This window comes from Vitis riparia, chromosome 7 (assembly GCF_004353265.1).
Source record: "Vitis riparia cultivar Riparia Gloire de Montpellier isolate 1030 chromosome 7, EGFV_Vit.rip_1.0, whole genome shotgun sequence".
NCBI classification, from domain to species: domain Eukaryota; kingdom Viridiplantae; phylum Streptophyta; class Magnoliopsida; order Vitales; family Vitaceae; genus Vitis; species Vitis riparia.
The window spans coordinates 8,673,318-8,693,121 of NC_048437.1; the positions used below are offsets into that span (position 1 = coordinate 8,673,318).

General features: G+C 33.2%; 4 protein-coding genes across 4 annotated transcripts; all 4 read right to left on the reverse strand.

Annotated features, from left to right (window-relative positions):
- Window positions 1-2,281: 2,281 nt before the first annotated feature.
- On the reverse strand, window positions 2,282-3,830 carry LOC117917288. The gene has a single exon (XM_034833509.1). The coding sequence runs from the start codon at window positions 3,808-3,810 to the stop codon at window positions 3,127-3,129; it is 684 nt and encodes a 227-aa protein (XP_034689400.1). The 5' UTR covers window positions 3,811-3,830; the 3' UTR covers window positions 2,282-3,126.
- Window positions 3,831-4,088: 258 nt separating this feature from the next.
- Window positions 4,089-7,023, reverse strand: LOC117917286 (salicylic acid-binding protein 2-like). Its single transcript, XM_034833506.1, has 3 exons — window positions 6,623-7,023; window positions 5,000-5,134; window positions 4,089-4,671 (listed from the first exon to the last, which is right to left on the reverse strand). Exons 1-3 carry the CDS (start codon window positions 6,986-6,988, stop codon window positions 4,387-4,389), a joined length of 786 nt encoding a protein of 261 aa, XP_034689397.1. The 5' UTR covers window positions 6,989-7,023; the 3' UTR covers window positions 4,089-4,386.
- Window positions 7,024-9,102: 2,079 nt separating this feature from the next.
- Window positions 9,103-11,718, reverse strand: LOC117917287 (salicylic acid-binding protein 2-like). The gene is made up of 3 exons (XM_034833508.1): window positions 11,353-11,718; window positions 9,896-10,030; window positions 9,103-9,527 (listed from the first exon to the last, which is right to left on the reverse strand). The coding sequence occupies exons 1-3, from the start codon at window positions 11,716-11,718 to the stop codon at window positions 9,252-9,254; spliced, it is 777 nt and encodes a 258-aa protein (XP_034689399.1). The 3' UTR covers window positions 9,103-9,251.
- Window positions 11,719-15,509: 3,791 nt separating this feature from the next.
- LOC117919389 (salicylic acid-binding protein 2-like) lies at window positions 15,510-18,030 on the reverse strand. Its single transcript, XM_034836572.1, has 3 exons — window positions 17,589-18,030; window positions 16,237-16,371; window positions 15,510-15,869 (listed from the first exon to the last, which is right to left on the reverse strand). Exons 1-3 carry the CDS (start codon window positions 17,952-17,954, stop codon window positions 15,585-15,587), a joined length of 786 nt encoding a protein of 261 aa, XP_034692463.1. The 5' UTR covers window positions 17,955-18,030; the 3' UTR covers window positions 15,510-15,584.
- Window positions 18,031-19,804: the final 1,774 nt, after the last annotated feature.

Sequence of the window (19,804 nt, forward strand, 5' to 3'; positions counted from 1 at the left end):
AAAGTAAAGTAGCCTGATGTGGATTTCCTGTCAGAAATATTTCCAGCCCAATTTGCATCTGTATAACCCTTAATGTTTAGATGATTATTTTTTGAGAACATAAGCCCTTTTCCAGGAGAGGACTTTAGGTAGCGAAGAATCCGAATTACTGCATCTGTATGATCTTCACTAGGACAATGCATAAATTGACTCACTGTGCTTACAGCATAGGCTATATTTGGGCGAGTATGAGATAAATAAATTAGCTTACCCACTAATCTTTGATATCTCTCTTTATTTGTTGGGAAATGATCTGAATACTCCCCAAGTTTATGATTCTGAACAATTGGGGTCTCAGTTGGTTTACAGTCTTGTAGTCCCACTTCAGACAATAGATCTAACACATATTTCCTTTGAGAAAGAAATATACCTTGCTTTGATCTGGTTACCTCAATTCCCAAAAAATATTTGAGTCCTCCGAGGTTCTTCATTTCAAATTCATTTTCCAGTTGTCCTTGAAGTCTAGAGATCTCTTCGATGTCATCTCCTGTAATGATCATGTCATCTACATATATAATTAGAGTTGTTACCTTTGCTAGCCGGTGTTTCAAGAATAGAGTATGATCTGAATTGCTTTGGGTAAAACCATACTTTCTTATAGCCAAGCTAAACCGACCAAACCATGCACGGGATGATTGTTTTAGTCCGTACAGTGCCTTTTGTAACTTACACACAACATCAGTCTTTGAAGATGTCATGTATCCTAGTAGAATATCCATGTAAACTTCCTCCTTTAGATCACCATGAAGAAATGCATTCTTTACGTCAAACTGATGTAACGGCCAGTTCAAATTTGCTACAAGAGATAACAAGACTCTGACCGTTTTCAGCTTTGCCACAGGTGAAAAGGTTTCTTGGTAGTCTATGCCATATTTTTGTGTATATCCCTTTGCCACAAGCCTTGCCTTGTACCTTTCAATGGATCCATCTGCCTTGTGTTTAATGGAGAAAACCCATCTGCACCCCACGGTCTTCTTTCATTTCGGTAATGGAACAAGAGCCCATGTTTTACTCTTCTCCAGAGCTTCCATTTTTGCTTTTATGGCTTGAGACCACTTTGGATTTGATAAGGCTTCTTGTACTGTGCTGGGAACATGATATGAGGACAACCTATGCACAAACTCCTTGAGTGGTTTTGGTAATCCCTGAGTAGACACATAATTAGCAATCAGGTATCTTGATCTTCTTTCCTCAAAATCTGGAGAATACCGATGTGGAGGCTTGCCACGATTGTGTTTGAAAGGTAAAGTATAACCAATAGAATTATCCAAGTCATTAATAGGTGTGATAGGAGAGCTTACCTCCGGAGTATTCTCAGGAGAAGGGGCTTCGAGTACTGAGGAGTGAGGTTCTTCATTTTCAGGTTCAGATGACTCGGATGTAGCTTCCTGAATGATATCAGGATTATCTCTCATTTCTTCACTAACCACTGCCTTATTGCCATCACTCATCTGTACCGAGTTGTCTTCAAAGCCTTGCTAAGTCCACCAATTCAGTTTTTCATCTCGTATCTCCCCCTGAAGAGATGAAGTGGATACCGATGAAGAGAAGAAAGTTTCTGATTCTAAGAAAGTAACATCCATAGTGACGTAGGTGCGCTTGGTGGCAGGGTGGTAACAACGATATCCATTTTGGTGTGTAGCATACCCCACAAAGATACACCGAACATCACACAGATCAAGCTTGGTTCGTTGATTTTTATGGAGATGGACGAAAGCGACACAACCAAAGATTCGTGGTGGAAATAGCAAGACAGTAGGCAAGGAAACATGTTTAGAAAGAACCTGCAATGGTGTCTTGAATTGCAGCACTTTTGAAGGCATACGGTTTAATAGATACACTGTCATGGCAATAACATCATCCCAATATCTACTCGGCACATGTGCCCCAAGCAAGAGAGCACAGGTTGTTTCTAGGATAAGCCGATTCTTCCTTTCGGCAACCCCATTTTGTTGGGGTGTTTGAGCACATGACGTTTCGTGAAAGAGGCTATAGGTCACAAAGTAATCCTGAAATTTCTTATTGACATATCCACCACCATTGTCAGAGCGAAAGATCTGAATTTTAGCTGAAAATTGAGTTTGAATCATTGTATGAAAAGATTGAAACACACTAAACACATCATCCTTATGTTTCAACAGATATAGCCAAGTCATCCGAGTACAATCATCGATAAATGTCACAAACCAGTGAATGCCAAAAGAGGTGGTAATTGGAGAGTGTCCCCAAACATCTGAATGAATTAAAGCAAAAGGAATATCACTTTTATTCAAACTTGTGGAATAAGAAACACGGTGACTTTTGGCTAGAATGCAAGTATCACATTTAAAGTCAGAGTCAGGTGATTTGAAAAATAAATATGGAAACAAGTATTTCATATAGCTAAATTACGGATGCCCCAAGTGTCGATGCCATAACCAAATCTCTCTCCTTAAGGCTTGCGTGGTGCATATGATGAGCCTGACCAGAGCTGAAGTCATCCATATAATATAACCCCCCCTTCTTAGTACCACGCCCAATGATCTCCTTGGTGAGAATATCCTAAAGAAGACAAAAGGTAGGATACATTAGTGTAACACAATTTAGTTCCTCAGTAACTTGTCCTACAGACATCAATTTATTTAAGAGGAATGGAACTAATAAAGTATTAGATAAAGAAAGAGATGGTGATACGGCAACAATTCCAGCCCCTGTAACTAGATATGTAACCCCATTATCGTTCGCAATATCAGTTCACCTTGGTTGGGTAACTTCAATAAAATCATCTGAATTGAATGTCATATGATCCGTGGCCCCGGAGTCAATTATCCAGCCATTGTCACCATTCTGGATAGAACTTAGTAGAGCATAACCACAGTTACCTTGATCATTGAGATGAGTTTCATCACTCGAAGACTCTATTTGTGAGGTAAATGATAACTGAGGTGCTGCAATTACCAAGGCAGCCCAACCAAGCCCTTCATTAGAGGCAACATCACGATTTTTTCGGGCCTTGTACTCATTCCACCAGTTTGGGTACCCATGTAACATGAAACAGGTTTCACGGGTATGTTTCATGCTCCCACAATGAGTACAACCTCCTCCTTCTTATTGGGTCTTGGCTCTGGTGTTGGTATTCAGTTTTCCAGCACCTATAAAGCCATTTTTGGATAACTGCAGAGAGGGTGGTTGTTGTTGTCCTATCTTGACTCCTTTTGATGCCATAACAGCTCCAGTCGTGTCTGTACCTATGAGCATCATGGCCTGTCGGATCTCCTCTCGTCGAACATGAGCATAGGCCTGTTCTATGGTAGGAAAATGACGTATGTGTAGCACATCACTTTGAATCTTGTCCAGCCGATCATCCAATCCATCAAGAAAAATATAGACTCTGTCTTCTTGTAGGATTGTATTATATTTTTGTATATCAGTGGCACACTTCATCGGGTTAGGACACCGAAAATCAATTTCTCTCCACAAGCCTTGAAGATCATTGTAATATTTTTCAATGGATCCTCCGGCTTGTCTCATTTTAGTCACCCGTCTTTTTAGATCATATACTTGTGAAGTATCAGTTCCATCAAAGTAAGTAGTAGCAACAGAATCCCATACCATTTTTGCATGTGGGAAGCGAATGAAATTACTGATCAAGGTCGGGTCCATAGAATTGATCAGCCACCCTTTGACAATTTCATTCTCAGTTCGCCATTGTCGGAAAGTCGAATCTGTAGGTTCAAGTTGTAGGAAATCACCATTGATATATCCCAATTTGTCTTTGCCCGAGATATACATCTCAACAACTTGGGACTAGAGGGCATAGTTGGTGCCATCCAACTTAATGCCGATTTGTGCAGTGGAAGTATCATAGGTCAGTAGGTGGGTTTGAGTTTGATTTTTGGTCAAGACTTCAGTCATTTTTGCCGTCAAATCTTCTAGGATAGAATCTGTGGAGCTGTCGCCAATTTGTACCACATCATTTGGGTTCACCATGGCTGCAAATCAGTGTTTAGGGTTAGGTTTGGTTGTAGAGCAAGTCCTAGAGCAAGTCCTAGGATTATGCTATGATACCATGTCAAAAATTCCTCATATATTTTTCCATATCTTTCTATACAGAGATGAGTATGGTTATATATCAATACAAAGAGAAAAATTAGAAGCTAAATTAGGCTATACACAAATTACGCCTATTATAATAGTTGACCCTTAACAGAAAGGATTCTAACAAATCTGGCCTATAATTTTTCCAATCACTAACAGCTCCCGCCAACAGTTATTTAATAATAATTAACATTTCACACACTTTTTAATCAAAGGTCCTGCTTTGTCCATTCAAATACTATCTTTTAATGATATAAGTACTACCTATGACTAAGAATAACTCTCAGTTATTTCCTGCAAATAAGCACATAGGTCCAATGGCTTACTGAACATGGGCATGTGATCTGAACCCAAAATCACCTTCACCTCATCTGGTGGATTATTCTTTATCATCCATCGCTGAAAATCCTCCTTCAGTAGATTGTCCTTATCACACACTATGTAAACTCGACGAACTGTTCCATACTTTTCCCTAGTCACTGTTGTTTCCTTAAGCAAATTTTCTCCTCTAAAGAGCTTGTTGGGCCTCATCAACGTGGTTGCAAGCGTCAAATCCTATAAGAAAAAATAAGAAATAAAAAAACATATTTAACAAATATTTTCTAGAAATATATTTTAATTGTTTTTATTTGTTTTGAAATGACTATTTAAAAAAATTGAAAATAAAATACTATAGATAAAAATTATATATATATATATATATATATATATATATATATATATATATATTAAGTTCTTAAATAGACTTTTAGTTTATAAAAAATAAAAATAAATAAATAATCAGTCCATGTGTCTTCGCAAAATTAAATTGAAGATACAACAATACTTAGTCATCATGTGATTTTGATATACAAGTGAGAAAAGACACGACTGAATATGATACCTCAGGTGGGGAGAGCTGATAAATCTTGGCCGCCAAGTCCTCCGGGCTAAATATGATGGAGGTTGGAGGATTGTTGGGCCCTCTATCTAACGTGTACTGCGTATCCATGGAAGCAACCTTACGTCTCTGGTGAAGCTGTAATCCCATATGAATATTAAGTCATTTTTTTGAACTCAAAACTGATTATCAATTACATAATCAGTTAAGGATGAAATTCTCTATACTCTGAATTTCACTGTCAACTCAGAGATAGCCTCCGGATCACTCAAGCATTGCATAGTGTCATTTAAGTCTTTTAAGTTTAATATATTTGTGCAAAAGAGATGTTTAAAAAATAATAATAACCCACTTATTATAAATTTTAAATATAATTAAAATACTTAACTCTTATATTTTTTACAACATGGGAGATGGGTATAAAAGAAATTCATAAAACATGTTTTTATTGGAAAAATAATTTTTCTTATTTTAAAGGATGAAGGTTTATTTTGAATTTAGAAATTATTTTAATCTCCTAAAACAATCCTTGAGTTTAATTGATTTGTAATTAATATTTAAAATTTTTTTTTAAATGTTTGAATTCAAAGGTAAAAATGACCAAGAAAAATGTTAAAATTATCTAATCATAGGATAAAGGGATCTCATTAATATTATTCTATGTAAGAGTATAACTTGAATGGGTTGATTTGACCCAACACAAACATTTTCAATTGTCGGATTGAGCTTGAGTTAAGTTTTATAAACCCAAATTTAATTCGGGTTTGGCTCATGCTAAAGTTCAAACAACCCGAGCCTAATCAAAACTCAATTTAATGTTTTTATAATGTTTGTTATCATATATAATAATATTCGTTTTTTTAAACATCAAATTATAATTATATTATGTACTTTTTCATTTTTTTAAAAAGATATATAAATTTATTTTTACCTTTTTATTTTTATTTTGAATTTTTTTTTCTTGTTTACTATTTAAATTTTGGTATAAATATGTAAAAAAATATTTTTTTAAAAATCATTATAGATAGATTTTGAATCATGCAATACAATTATTCCGAGTACATCTTTATCAACTCGAGTTCAATCTAACCAATTTAAGTTTAATCCGACTAACTTGAATCAACTCAAATTCAACTTGAATTAACTTAAATTCAACTCAAATTGAGAAAAAATGAAGTTAAGTTGGGCTTAAGTTAAGATTTATCAATATTAATTTTCAATTGTTAGGAATTTGAGTGATTTCAATCCAATCCAATCCAATTTGATTTTTTTTCTTTTTATGGACTTGCACAATTAAATTTGTTATTTATGTAATTTGCAAATTTTTTTTTTTTATTTCAATCCAATTAAAAACAAGTCATTTTTTAGGTGTTTTGAGTAATAATTGAAAATATAAAAAAAAATGTTTTGGAACTTTTACATTCAATACAAGTGTTTGAGAAGAATTAAAAAAAAAAAAAAAAAAAAAACTATTTTTCATATTTGAGTTTTCAAATACAATTTTGAAACTTAGCAAACAGATGTAAAAATTTTCATAATTCTAGGCCCTCTTCAGCTGTCTACTCGAGAAAGGCTGAAATGGAAACATCCTTTTTGTCCATGAAAAGAGTTTAAGAGAGAGCATACCTCTTGATAAACAGTGGAAAGATTGAAATCAGGACCCGGCATATAAGCAGAAACGAAAACTGCGACAGAAATTTTCTGAGGGAACCTCTCCATAGCAACCGATACGCTGACCCCACCCAAGCTGTGAGCCACCAGGATCACCTTCTCCCCGGTTACGAGTGAGGTCATGAATTTCATCAATGGTTCATGGTAGTCTGAAATTGAATTCAGCTCGTCTAATCGCTTTCCATTGGCACCGGCAGCGGCTAGGTCCAAGGCAGTGACCTTGTGACCAGCAGATCTTAGAAAAGTTGTCACCTTATACCAACACCATGCTCCATGACAGGCTCCATGAACCAACACAAAATGCCTCTCTCTTTTCTCCATCCTCTCCTATTGCTTGTACTACTTGGTTTTTTCTTACTTTTATGGTATGGACCAGTTTCATTCAGGTCCCTCAAGCCTTAGATATTCTATGTTATGTGGTCCAGTTTCATTCAGGTCCCACAAGCCTTAGATGTTCTATGTTATATGGTTTAGATTGTTTTGTTCTTGGTTCCTTGTTTAGCAAGTAGGGCCTTGTGCAAGTCCGTATTGTACGGAATAGTTTCATTGTAAAATTAGATTTTATTATAAAATATAAAAAAGTTATTAAAAATATGTCTATAAATATTTTAAGTCATGAGAGAAAAAAGTCATGAGATGTAGATGACTCTGTAAATACTATATGAGGTGGATAGAGATACAAGGAAAAACATGAGGCATCCGATGGAGTGAAAAGGCTTGTGATATGGTATGGATATAAAGAGTGGAAAAATATGGGATGTTTCGATAATCCAATAGTTGTATTTGATTCACTCCTCTATAATATTCTCTATTGTATAGTGGAATAATTCTCAGTCATCCGTGTATGTAAGCATAGTTGGTCGAACCACGTTAAAACCTTGTGTACCATATGTGTAATTGTTTTATCTTTGTGTTTTTTATACGATTACTTTTATTAGTTATTTTCAAATAATGATAACTTGAAAATTTATCACAAATAATTATTTTCATTTAACTAAATATTGGATTATTTCTTCTTCCGTTCAAGTTTTAAGTATAAACTATGTCATGTTAAGAAATTTAAAGTGGATCTAACTTTGTTTACAAGTGAGGACATCTTGATTAAGGGATAAATAATGAATTATAATATTTTAACTTTAATTAAGTTGATTTATCAATATTTAAGCAAAGTTGGAGAAAAAAAAACGACGATACCTATATTTTTGTCTTTCAATAAATTAACATATAGTTTTAGTCATTACACCTAGTAATTTCTTTTTTCTCTTCTTCTTCTTCTTTTTTTCCTTTGTTCCTTTGACACCCAATGGCATATCTTTCAAGACTTTAAGCTCATAAAAATTTTCAAGTCTTCCCATCTTATCTTTTAAAATTCTAGTCACTCAAAGTATTTAATACTTTTAATAATGTCATATTTCTATAACTATAACTAATAAGAGTTTTGACCTATTAAAAAAATGAACCAAAAATACTTTGCAAAATATTAAAAGTTCGTAATTATCTCTTTTAGCTTAAATGTGAGTGTTATGTGTTTGCTAGTTCGCATATTTGCAATATAACCTAGGATGGTTGAGCTTCGTAACATGCTTATCATAATCAATTCATCCTTCTATAATTTTTCTTTTCCCTTTTGGTTCTACTCATTTTAATGTAAAGAAGAACCAAAGCATATTTATTAGTTGATTTTACCCATGGTTACACACCTGACTATATGGAGTCTAGACTTGAAAAATTTATGCATTTTCGGTCTAACAAGCTATGATACTTAGACCTAGCATTACATGTGAAAGAAAACAAAAAGTAATAATAAAAATATAATTTTTGTGGGAAAATTAAAATTGCTATGAAATATTTTATTTTCTTATATGTTATTTAGATATTGACATATTGACTTGTTAATTAAAGTTGAAATACTGTAATATTTTTTTGTCATTTCTTTTATCAAAATGTCTTAGTTCGGAAATACTTGAAATTTAAATTCCTTTTAAGTTTCTATTTCTATAAACTCCAATTGGCTTAAGTAATATGAAAGTTTACAAATGAATTGCCTAATTTTCTTTCCCATGTAATGAAGTTAAAAAATAAAAAAATAAAAAAAATAAAACAATATATATATAATGTTGTTGATTTTGGTAATGCAAGTTGTTTTAGAAAGTTTACCTCTTTTTTCTAACTTGACTCAATTTTACCCATTTGACTCAGTGATTAAAGTATATATCACTTTGATACAGTCATTGGTTACCGGTTGAAACCCCATTTTTTGCCAACATGACAACAAGCACACAGATCCTTAAAAAATAAATAAGTATAAAATTTTAGTAAATCATTCTAATACATAATACTAAATGTAATGTTGAGGCAAATGCTATATTTTGATAAGAACTTGACGAGTGTATAGATGAATGAATTGGAAAAAGTAAACATTGGTACAACTTTGGATTATAAGAGAATTAGGAAAAGAAAACATTGATATAGCTTTGGATTGTGACACGAGAAATGCAAAAAGCTCTAGAATGTGACAAAAGAACTAGCCAAATGAAACGGGTAAAACAATTTGACTTAGAATTATATGCTTGTGATACAATAACTAAGAATAACTTTCAACTATTTCTTGCAAATAAGCACATAGCTCCAATGGCTTACAGAACATGGGCATGTGATCTGAACCCAAAATCACTTTCACCTCATCCGTTAGATTATTTTTTATCATCCATCGCTGAAAATCCTCTTCTAGCACATTATCTTTATCACACACGATATAAACTCGACGAATCGTTCCATACTTTTCCTTAGTCACCGTTATTTTCTTCAGCAAATTTTCTCCATTGATGGGCCTCATCAACATGGTTGCAAGTGTCAAATCCTATGCTCAAATTCATCATGGTTACAACTTACAATAGTGTTTTTAAAAATAAAAAATAGAAAAATATATTCAATAGGAACTTTTTGAAAATATATTTTAATTGCTTTTATTTGTTTTTAAGGATTATTTTAAAAAATAATAATATAAATATACAAATTAATCAAAAATAAAATACCACTTGTAAAAATTATTCTTAAAAATATTTTAAATTCTCAAATAAACTTTGATCTTATAAAAGATTGAAAAACAGTTCATGTGTCTACAAAAAATTAAATCGAAAAATCGGTTTTGAAAGGTACAGCAATACTTAGTCATCATGTCATTTTGGTATATATACAAGTGAGAAAAGACACGACTGAATATGATACCTCAGGTGGGGAGAGCTGATAAAGCTTGGCTGCCAAGTACTCCGGGCCAAATATCACGGAGGTTGGAGGATTGTTGGGCCCTCTATCGAACGTGTACTGCGTATCCATGGAAGCACCCGGACTTCTCTGGTGAAGCTGTAATTCCATATGAATATTAAGTCGTTTTTTTGAACTCAAACTGATTATCAATTACATAATCAGTTAAGGATGAAATTCTCTATATTCTCAAATTTTAAAAAAAAAATCAAATTATAATTGTATTATGTATTTTTTATTTTAATATATATATATATATATATATATATTTGTTGTTATTTTGAAATTTTTGTATAAATGCTTAAAAAAAAGTTTTTTAAAAATCATTATAAATTGATTTTAAATCATGCAATCCAATCAATCCAAAAGTTTTTTAAAAATCATTATAAATTGATTTTAAATCATGCAATCCAATCAATCCAAGTCCATCTCAATCAATTCGAATTCAATCTAATCAATCTAAGTTTAAAAAAATTGAAGTTGGATCGAAATTAGTTTAAATACCTCAGATTTAGTTAAGTTGAATTTGCATTAATTAATTTTTAAATTCGAATCAAGTTGAAGTAAGGATCAATCCCACCCATGTTGCACATTGAATTCCACGCCACACTGAATTCCACGCCACATTGAATGCCACGCGACTGGATATGGAGAAAGAAAAAAGGATAAGCAACTCACCTTCGGGAGATACAACATCCCTTATCAACTTCTTGTAGTTCTCTAGAATCCCCCAAATTTACGTGGGGACAGCATGTGCCCTTCTACCAACGTTATTAAAATCATTTCTTGAATGAATACAAGTCCCTAGTTTTACAATCGAGTGAACTTTGGTACAAATATCATGCTACATTTTATATATTTAAAATTAAAATTAGTTATAAAATAACTTTTAAAAATGAATATAAATTTAATTCCTTTAATTATTTTTAACCTCTGCCATATCAATTACAAATTAACCCTTTAATTATTTTTAACCTCTGCCATATCAATTACAAATTAACTAAATATACGATTAATTTTATTTTCCAATAAAAATTTTACCAATATTAATTTTCAATAGGGGAGGGATTTGAGTGACTTTAATCAAATCCAATCCAATTTGAATTTTTTTTCAGGGACTTGGACAACTAAATTTGTAATTTATGTAATTTACAATTTTTTTTTTTTAATCCAATCAACAACGGGTTATTTCTTAGCTGTTTTGAGTAATAATTGAAAATATAAAAGATACTGTAAAACTTTTACATTGTAAGTGTTGAAAAGAATATTTTTAATATTTGAGTTTTCAAATAGAATTCTAAAACTTCACGAACAGATGTAAAAATTTTCATAATTCTAGGCCCTCTTCAGCTGTCTACTATTGAAAGACTGAAATGGAAACATCCTTTTTGTCCATGGAAAGAGTTTAAGAGAGAGTATACCTCTTGAATAACACTGGGAAGATTTAAATCAGGACCCGGCATTAGAGCAGCTACGAAAACTGCCACAGAAATTTTCTGAGGGAACCTCTCCATTGCAACCGATACGCTGACCCCACCCAAGCTGTGAGCTACCAGGATCACCTTTTCCCCGGTTACGAGTGAGGTCATGAACCCAATCAATGGTTCATAGTAGTCTGAAATTGAATTAAGCTCGTCTAATCGCTTTCCATTGGCACCGGCAGCCGCGAGGTCCAAGGCAGTGACTCTGTGACCAACAGATCTCAGCAAAGTTGCCACCTTATACCAACACCATGCTCCATGACAGGCTCCATGAACTAATACAAAGTGCCTCTCCCTTTTCTCCATCCTCCCCTGTTGTTGATTTTACTAGTGGGTTTTTTCTTACTTTTATAGTATGGAACAGTTTCATTCAGGTCCCATAAGCCTTGAATATTTTATGGTTTGGTGATTGAGATTGTTTTGTTCTTGGTTCCTTGTTTCGCAAGTGTGGCCTTGTGCAAGTTTGAGTCCTGTCGTTGGCTTGTGTCTTTACACTCAGATATATATGTTGAACCCTCCATCGCTTTTGTTTGTTTTCAGATAAGAGTTCTCTGTTGCCCAACCCCGCGCTCTTCATATATCTAAGCAATTTTATGGATCATTTTGTGTTTGATGAACTCCCCTCGCCTAAAAGAAGTACAAAAGAAAAACAATTTCTAATTTGTTTCCTAGACTAAACGCTGCTCAAATGTTCAATTGAAAGATGAAGACTACGTGGCCAATATGGAGTAATTCAATTAACGGCCACAAGAGAATGGATCTGTCACACCGGGTACTGACATTACAACAGAACAAAGATATAATGATATTGGTTGGAGCTGAAGCTATTGAAGGTGAGGCAAGTCCCTATCTCATAACTGAGTTTCCAAAGACGGCTTTCTTTCAACTTTGTTTTTTTCAATATCGCAGGCAAACCTGGAATCTTCCCTCCCACTTAGACACTTGATTCTAACCAATCAAGACAAGCGGACTCTACAAAGTTTATTTAAATATATTTTCTCTTCGTAGTATACAGCATATTCCTTATCATAATAATAATGCTACTACTTTGCATGAAGCAATAAATGGAGAAAGAACCCCCAAAAATTAAAATCTTGGAAATACCACTCTAGAATCCTCGAGAAATCCAGCTAACAGGTTAAGAAACATTATAGCAAGGTTTCTCCACCTCTCCTAGTAATAATTGAACTAGAAGCCGTACAGCTTGAGAAGGACCATTGTGGGGGGCAACCGTGAAAGATTTGGGCAGTCAAAGTGCTGATGCACAGGTTCCGACTATTGACCATTCCAAAAGTGGCAGAAGCTAGACTGTATTCAACTCACCCACCCAGAGCAGGAAGCCTTGGTTGAGTGGAATATCCTGCTAGGATCAGTATTAGGCTGGTATTGTTTTTGATATTCTGTATTACTAGGGAATTACAAGATAGAAGTGATAAAGAAAGAAAGAAAGAAAGAAAGAAGAAAGAAGAAAAAAGAAATAAAATAAAATAAAAGAGTTGAATTTTCAATCATGAGGATATGGCTTCTCTTCCATTCTCCCAAGTACCATAGTGTGAGTGTGTGACAGATAAAACATTGCATAAGCAAAATTTTTACATGGCAAAGTTTTAATAAAAATTACCCACTAAATTAAAAGGTGCACCTCATCATATAAATGACGCAATTTTGAGACTTCAAGTGTAGCTTTTCTTGATTTAGTTAACTTTAATAATTTAATTTCCATAAAATCTAATATGAGAAAGTCTCCAGAAAAATGAGTGCATAATAAGATGGTCAAACACATAATCCAGCTAATTTATGTGAGCTAAATTTACTTAATAGTACTCTCATAAAAATAAAAAATTACTTATTGGTCCATGGTATAGTTCCATCAGTCACTAGGGAATACTTTTGACTTTTCATTTTTTTTATTTTTATAACCGTGGATGTCCGGATTAACTTACGCGCACCTCGACTAATCCCATGGGGCCCTGAAATTAACGACCGAGTAAACCTCTAATGGCCCTGAGGGGCCTCAAACTGGTGACCCTCAGGTCCCACAAGCCTTAGATATTTTATGGTATGTGGTTTAGATTGTTTTGTTCTTGGTTCCTTGTTTCGCAAGTGGGGCCTTGTGCAAGTCTGTATTGTATGGAACAGTTTCACTGTAAAATTAGATTTTATTATAAAATATAAAAAAGTTATTGAAAATATGTCTATAAATATTCTAAGTCACGAGGGAAAAAAGTCATGAGATGTAGATGAGTTTATAAATACTATATGAGGTAGATAGAGATATAAGGAAGAATATGAAGTACCCGATAGAGTGAAAAGACTTGTGGTATGGTATGGATACAAAGAGTGGAAAAATATGGGATGTTACAATAATCCAATAGTTGTATTTGGTTCACTCCTCTGTAATATTCTCTATTGTATAGTGGAATAATTCTCAGTCATCCGTGTATGTAAGCATGGTTGGTCGAACCACGTTAAAACCTTGTGTACCATACGTGTAATTGTTTTATCTTTGTGTTTTTTATGCGATTACTTTTATCAGTTATTTTCAAATAATGATAACTTGAAAATTTATCATAAATAATTATTTTCATTTAACTAAATATTGGATTATTTCTTCTTCCGTTCAATTTTTAAGTATAAAGTATGTCATGTTAAGAAATTTAAAATGGATATAACTTTGTTTACAAGTTAAGACATTTTGATTAAGGGATAAATAATGAATTATAATATTTCAACTTTAATTAAGTTGATTTATCAATATTTAAACAAAGTTGGAGAAAAAAAAAGGACAACACGTATTTTTATCTTTCAATAAATTAACATATAGTTTTAGTCATTACACCTAGTTATTTCTTTTTTCTCTTCTTCTTCTTTTTTCCTTTGTTCCTTTGACACGCAATGGCATACCTTTCAAGACTTTAAGCTCATAAAATTTTTCAAGTCTTCTCATCTCATCTTTTAAAATTCTAGTCACTCAAAGTATTTAATACTTTTTGCTATAACTTATAAGAGTTTTGACCTATTAAAAAAATGAACCAAAAATACTTTGCAAAATATTAAAAGTTCGTAATTATCTCTTTTAACTTAAATGTGAGTGTTATGTGTTCGCTAATTCACATATTTGCAATATAACCTAGGATGGTTGAGCTTTGTAACATGCTTATCATAATCAATTCATCCTTCTATAATTTTTCTTTTCCTTTTTGGTTCTACTCATTTTAATGTAAAGAAGAACCAAAGCATATTTATTAGTTGATTTTACCCAAGGTTACACACCTGACTATATGGAGTCTAGACTTGAAAATTTTATGCATTTTCGGTCTAACAAGCTATGATACTTAGACCTAGCATTACATGTGAAAGAAAACAAAAAGTAATAATAAAAATATAATTTTTGTGGGAAAATTAAAATTGCTATGAAATATTTTATTTTCTTAAATGTTGTTTAGATATTGACATATTGGCTCGTTAGTTAAAGTTAAAATACTCTTAACATTTTTTTTTCATTTCTTTTATCAAAATGTCTTGGTTGGGAAATACTTGAAATTTAAATTCCTCTTAAGCTTCTATTTCTATAAACTCCAACGGGCTTAAGTATTATGAAAGTTTATGAATGAATTGCCTAATTTTCTTTCCCATGCAATGAAGTTATAAAAAATAAAAATAAAAATAAACTTGTTGATTTTGGTAATGCAAGTTGTTTTAGAAAGTTTAACTCTTTTTTCTAACCTGACTCAGTTTTACCCATTTGATTCAGTGATTAAAGTATCGCTTTGATACAATGAGTCATTGGTTACTAAGTGAAACCCCTTATTTTGCCAACATGACAACAAGCACACAAATCCTTAAAAATAAATAAGTATAAAATTTTAGTAAATCATTCTAATACATAATACTAAATGTAATGTTGAGGCAAATGCTATATTTTGATAACAGCATACCTCACCAGGTCATGCCGTGTATAAGAAATTGACGAGTGTATAGATGAATGAATTGGAAAAAGTAAACATTGGTACAACTTTGGACTATAAGAGAATTAGGAAAAGAAAGCATTGATATAGCTTTGGATTGTGACACAAGAGAATTGCAAAAAGCTTTGGAATGTGACAAAAGAACTAGTCAAATGACATGGGGAAAACAATTCGACTTAGAATTGTATGCCTGTGATACAATAATTAAGAATAACTTTCAACCATTTCTTGCAAATAAGCACATAGATCCAATGGCTTACAGAACATGGGCATGTGATCTGAACCCAAAATCACTTTCACCTCATCCGATAGATTATTTTTTATCATCCATCGCTGAAAATCCTCTTCTAGCATCTTATCCTTATCACACATAATATAAACTCGACGAACCGTTCCATACTTTTCCTTAGTCACTGTTGTTTCCGTCAGCAAATTTTCTCCATTAAAGACATTGATGGGCCTCATCAACATGGTTGCAAGCATCAAATCCTATGCTCAAATTCATCATGGTTACAACTTACAATAGTGTTTTTAAAAATAAAAATAGAAAAACATATTCAGCAGGTACTTTTTGAAAATATATTTTAATTGCTTTTATTTATTTTTAAGGATTATTTTAAAAAATAATTATATAAATATACAAATTAATCAAAAATAAAATGCCACGTGTAAAAATTATTTATAAAAATATTTTAAATTCTCAAATAAACTTTGATCATATAAAAGATTGAAAAACAGTCCATGTGTCTTCAAAAAATTAAATCGAAAAATCTGTTTTGAAAGATACAGCAATACTTAGTCATCATGTCATTTTGATATATGTACAAGCGAGAAAAGACAGGACTGAATATGATACCTCAGGTGGGGAGAGCTGATACAAATTGGCTGCCAAGTACTCCGGGCCAAATATCAGGGAGGTTGGAGGATTGTTGGGCCCTCTGTCGAAGGTGTACTGCGTATCCAAGGAAGCACCCACACTGCTCTGGTGAAGCTGTAATTCCATATGAATATTAAGTCATTTTTTTGAACTCAAACTCATTATCAATTACATAATTAGTTAAGGATGAAATTCTCTATAGTCTCAAATTTATAAAAAAAAAAATCAAATTATAATTATATTATGTATTTTTTTTTAATATATATATTTGAAATTTTTGTATAAATGCTTAGAAAAAAAGTTTTTTAAAAATCATTATAAATTGATTTTAAATCATGCAATTCAATCAATCTGATCAATTCAAGTTTATCCCAATCAATTCGAATTCAATCTAATCAATCTAAGTTTAAAAAAATAAAATAAAAAATAAAAAAATGATATTGGATCGAACTTAGTTTAAATACCGATTAAAGATTTAGTTAAGTTGAGTTTGCATTAATTATTTTTTAAATTCGAATTAAGTTGAAGTAAGGATCAATCCCACCCATGTTGCACACTGAATGCCACGCGACTGGATATGGAGAAAGAAAAGAGGATAAGCAACTTCACCTTCGGGAGAAACAACATCCATTATCCACTTCTTGTAGTTCTCTAGAATCCCCCAAATTTGCGTGGGGACAGCATGTGCCCTTCTACCAACGTTATTAAAATCATTTCTTGAATGAATACGAGTCCCTAGTTTTACAATCGAGTGAACTTTGGTACAAATATCATACTATATTTTATATATATTTAAAATTAAAAATAGTTATAAAATGACTTTTAAAAATGAATATAAATTTAATTCCTTTAATTATTTTTAACCTCTGCCATATCAATTACAAATTAACTAAATATACGATTAATTTGATTTTCCAATAAAAATTTTACCGATATTAATTTTCAATAGGGGAGGGATTTGAGTGACTTTAATCAAATCCAATCCAATTTAATTTTTTTTTTCATGGACTTGGACAACTAAATTTGTAATTTATGTAATTTACAAATTAATTTGTTTTTTCAATCCAATCAACAACGGGTCGTTTTTTAGCTGTTTTGAGTAATAATTGAAAATATAAAAGATATTGTAGAACTTTTACATTGTATGTAAGTGTTGAAAAGAATAATCCAAAAAAATTATTTTTGATATTTGAGTTTTCAAATAGAATTCTAAAACTTCACGAAGATGTAAAAATTTTCATAATTCTAGGCCCTCTTCAGCTGTCTACTATTGAAAGACTGAAATGGAAACATCCTTTTTGTCCATGGAAAGAGTTTAAGAGAGAGTATACCTCTTGAAGAACAGTGGGAAGATTTAAATCAGGACCCGGCATTAGAGCAGCTACGAAAACTGCCACAGAAATTTTCTGAGGGAACCTCTCCATTGCAACCGATACGCTAACCCCACCCAAGCTGTGAGCTACCAGGATCACCTTTTCCCCGGTTACGAGTGAGGTCATGAACTCAATCAATGGTTCATAGTAGTCTGAAATTGAATTAAGCTCGTCTAGTCGCTTTCCATTGGCACCGGCAGCCGCGAGGTCCAAGGCAGTGACTCTGTGACCAGCAGATCTCAGCAAAGTTGCCACCTTATACCAACACCATGCCCCATGACAGGCTCCATGAACTAATACAAAGTGCCTCTCCCTTTTCTCCATCCTCCCCGGTTGTTGCTTTTACTAGTGGGTTTTTTCTTATTTTTATAGCATGGAACAGTTTCATTCAGGTCCCATAAGCCTTGAATATTTTATGGTTTGGTGATTGAGATTGTTTTGTTCTTGGTTCCTTGTTTCACAAGTGCGGCCTTGTGCAAGTTTGCGTCCTGTCGTTGGCTTGTGTCTTTACACTCAGATATGTTGAACCCTCCATCGCTTTTGTTTGTTTTCAGATAAGAGTTCTCTGTTGCCCAACCCCGCACTCTTCATATATCTAAGCAATTTTATGGATCATTTTGTGTTTGATGAACTCCCCTCGCCTAAAAGAAGTACAAAAGAAAAACAATTTCTAATTTGTTTCCTAGACTAAACGCTGCTCAAATGTTAGATTGAAAGTTGAAGACTACGTGGCTAATATGGAGTAATTCAATTAACGGCCACAAGATAATGGATCTGTCACACCGAGTACTGACATTACAACAGAACAAAGATATAATGATATTGGTTGGAGCTGAAGGTATTGAAGGTGAGGCAAGTCCCTATCTCATAACTGAGTTTCCAAAGACGGCTTTCTTTCAACTTTGTTTTTTTCAATATCGCAGGCAAACCTGGAATCTTCCCTCCCACTTAGACACTTGATTCTAACCAATCAAGACAAGCGGACTCTACAAAGTTTATTTAAATATATTCTCTTCGTAGTATATAGCATATTCCTTATCATAATAATAATGCTACTACTTTGCATGAAGCAATAAATGGAGAAAGAACCCCCCAAAATTAAAATCTTGGAAATACCGCTCTAGAATCCTCGAGAAATCCAGCTAACAGGTTAAGAAACATTATAGCAAGGTTTCTCCACCTCTCCTAGTAATAATTGAACTAGAAGCCACAGCTTGAGAAGGACCATTGTGGGGGGCAACCGTGAAAGATTTGGGCAGTCAAAGTGCTGATGCACAGGTTCCGACTATTGACCATTCCAAAAGTGGCAGAAGCTAGACTGTATTCAGCTCACCCACCCAGAGCAGGAAGCCTTGGTTGAGTGGAGTATCCTGCTAGGATCAGTATTAGGCTGGTATTGTTTTCGATATTCTGTATTACTAGGGAATTACAAGATAGAAGTGATAAAGAAAGAAAGAAAGAAAGAAGAAAGAAGAAAAAAGAAATAAAATAAAATAAATGAGTTGAATTTTCAATCATATGAGGATATGGCTTCTCTTCCATTCTCCCAAGTACCATAGTGTGAGTGTGTGACCGATAAAACATTGCATAAGCAAAATTTTTACATGGCAAAGTTTTAATAAAAATTACCCACTAAATTAAAAGGTGCACCTCATCATATAAATGACGCAATTTTGAGACTTCAAGTGTAGCTCATCTTGATTTAGTTAACTTTAATAATTTCATTTCCATCAAATCTAATATGAGAAAGTCTCCAGAAAAATGAGTGCATAATAAGATAGTCAAACACATAATCCAGCTAATTTCTGTGAGCTAAATTTACTTAATAGTACTCTCATAAAAATAAAAAATTACTTCCTGGTACATGGTATAGTTCCATCAGTCACTTGGGGTACTTTAACCGTGGATATCCAGGTTAATTTACACGCACCTCAACTAATCCCACGGGGTCTTGAAATTAACGATCGGGTAAACCTCCAATAGCCCTGAGGGACCTCAAACTGGTGATCATTGGGGAGCAAACCCAAAGCCGAACCAACTAAGCTAACCCTCAAGGTTAGGGATACTTTTGACTTTTCGTGAAGATGAGATGAGTCCAAATTATATGAAAAGACAGACACTGCCACAAGATTTGTGCAATGAACGATAACTTTGACTTCTTATTCTCTTTGGCT

Bases quoted from the DNA above. Each gene is read 5' to 3' on its own strand.
- LOC117917288 (XM_034833509.1), bottom strand. From the start codon at position 3,810: ATGTATATCTCGGGCAAAGACAAATTGGGATATATCAATGGTGATTTC.
- LOC117917286 (XM_034833506.1), bottom strand. From the start codon at position 6,988: ATGGAGAAAAGAGAGAGGCATTTTGTGTTGGTTCATGGAGCCTGTCAT. The intron at 5,135-6,622 runs GTATGCTCTCTC...ATGGGATTACAG, and splicing joins TTTCCACTGTTTATCAAGAG to CTTCACCAGAGACGTAAGGT. The intron at 4,672-4,999 runs GTATCATATTCA...TTTTTCTTATAG, and splicing joins ATCAGCTCTCCCCACCTGAG to GATTTGACGCTTGCAACCAC.
- LOC117917287 (XM_034833508.1), bottom strand. From the start codon at position 11,718: ATGGAGAAAAGGGAGAGGCACTTTGTATTAGTTCATGGAGCCTGTCAT. The intron at 10,031-11,352 runs GTATACTCTCTC...ATGGAATTACAG, and splicing joins TTCCCAGTGTTATTCAAGAG to CTTCACCAGAGAAGTCCGGG. The intron at 9,528-9,895 runs GTATCATATTCA...ATTTGAGCATAG, and splicing joins ATCAGCTCTCCCCACCTGAG to GATTTGACACTTGCAACCAT.
- LOC117919389 (XM_034836572.1), bottom strand. From the start codon at position 17,954: ATGGAGAAAAGGGAGAGGCACTTTGTATTAGTTCATGGAGCCTGTCAT. The intron at 16,372-17,588 runs GTATACTCTCTC...ATGGAATTACAG, and splicing joins TTCCCACTGTTCTTCAAGAG to CTTCACCAGAGCAGTGTGGG. The intron at 15,870-16,236 runs GTATCATATTCA...ATTTGAGCATAG, and splicing joins ATCAGCTCTCCCCACCTGAG to GATTTGATGCTTGCAACCAT.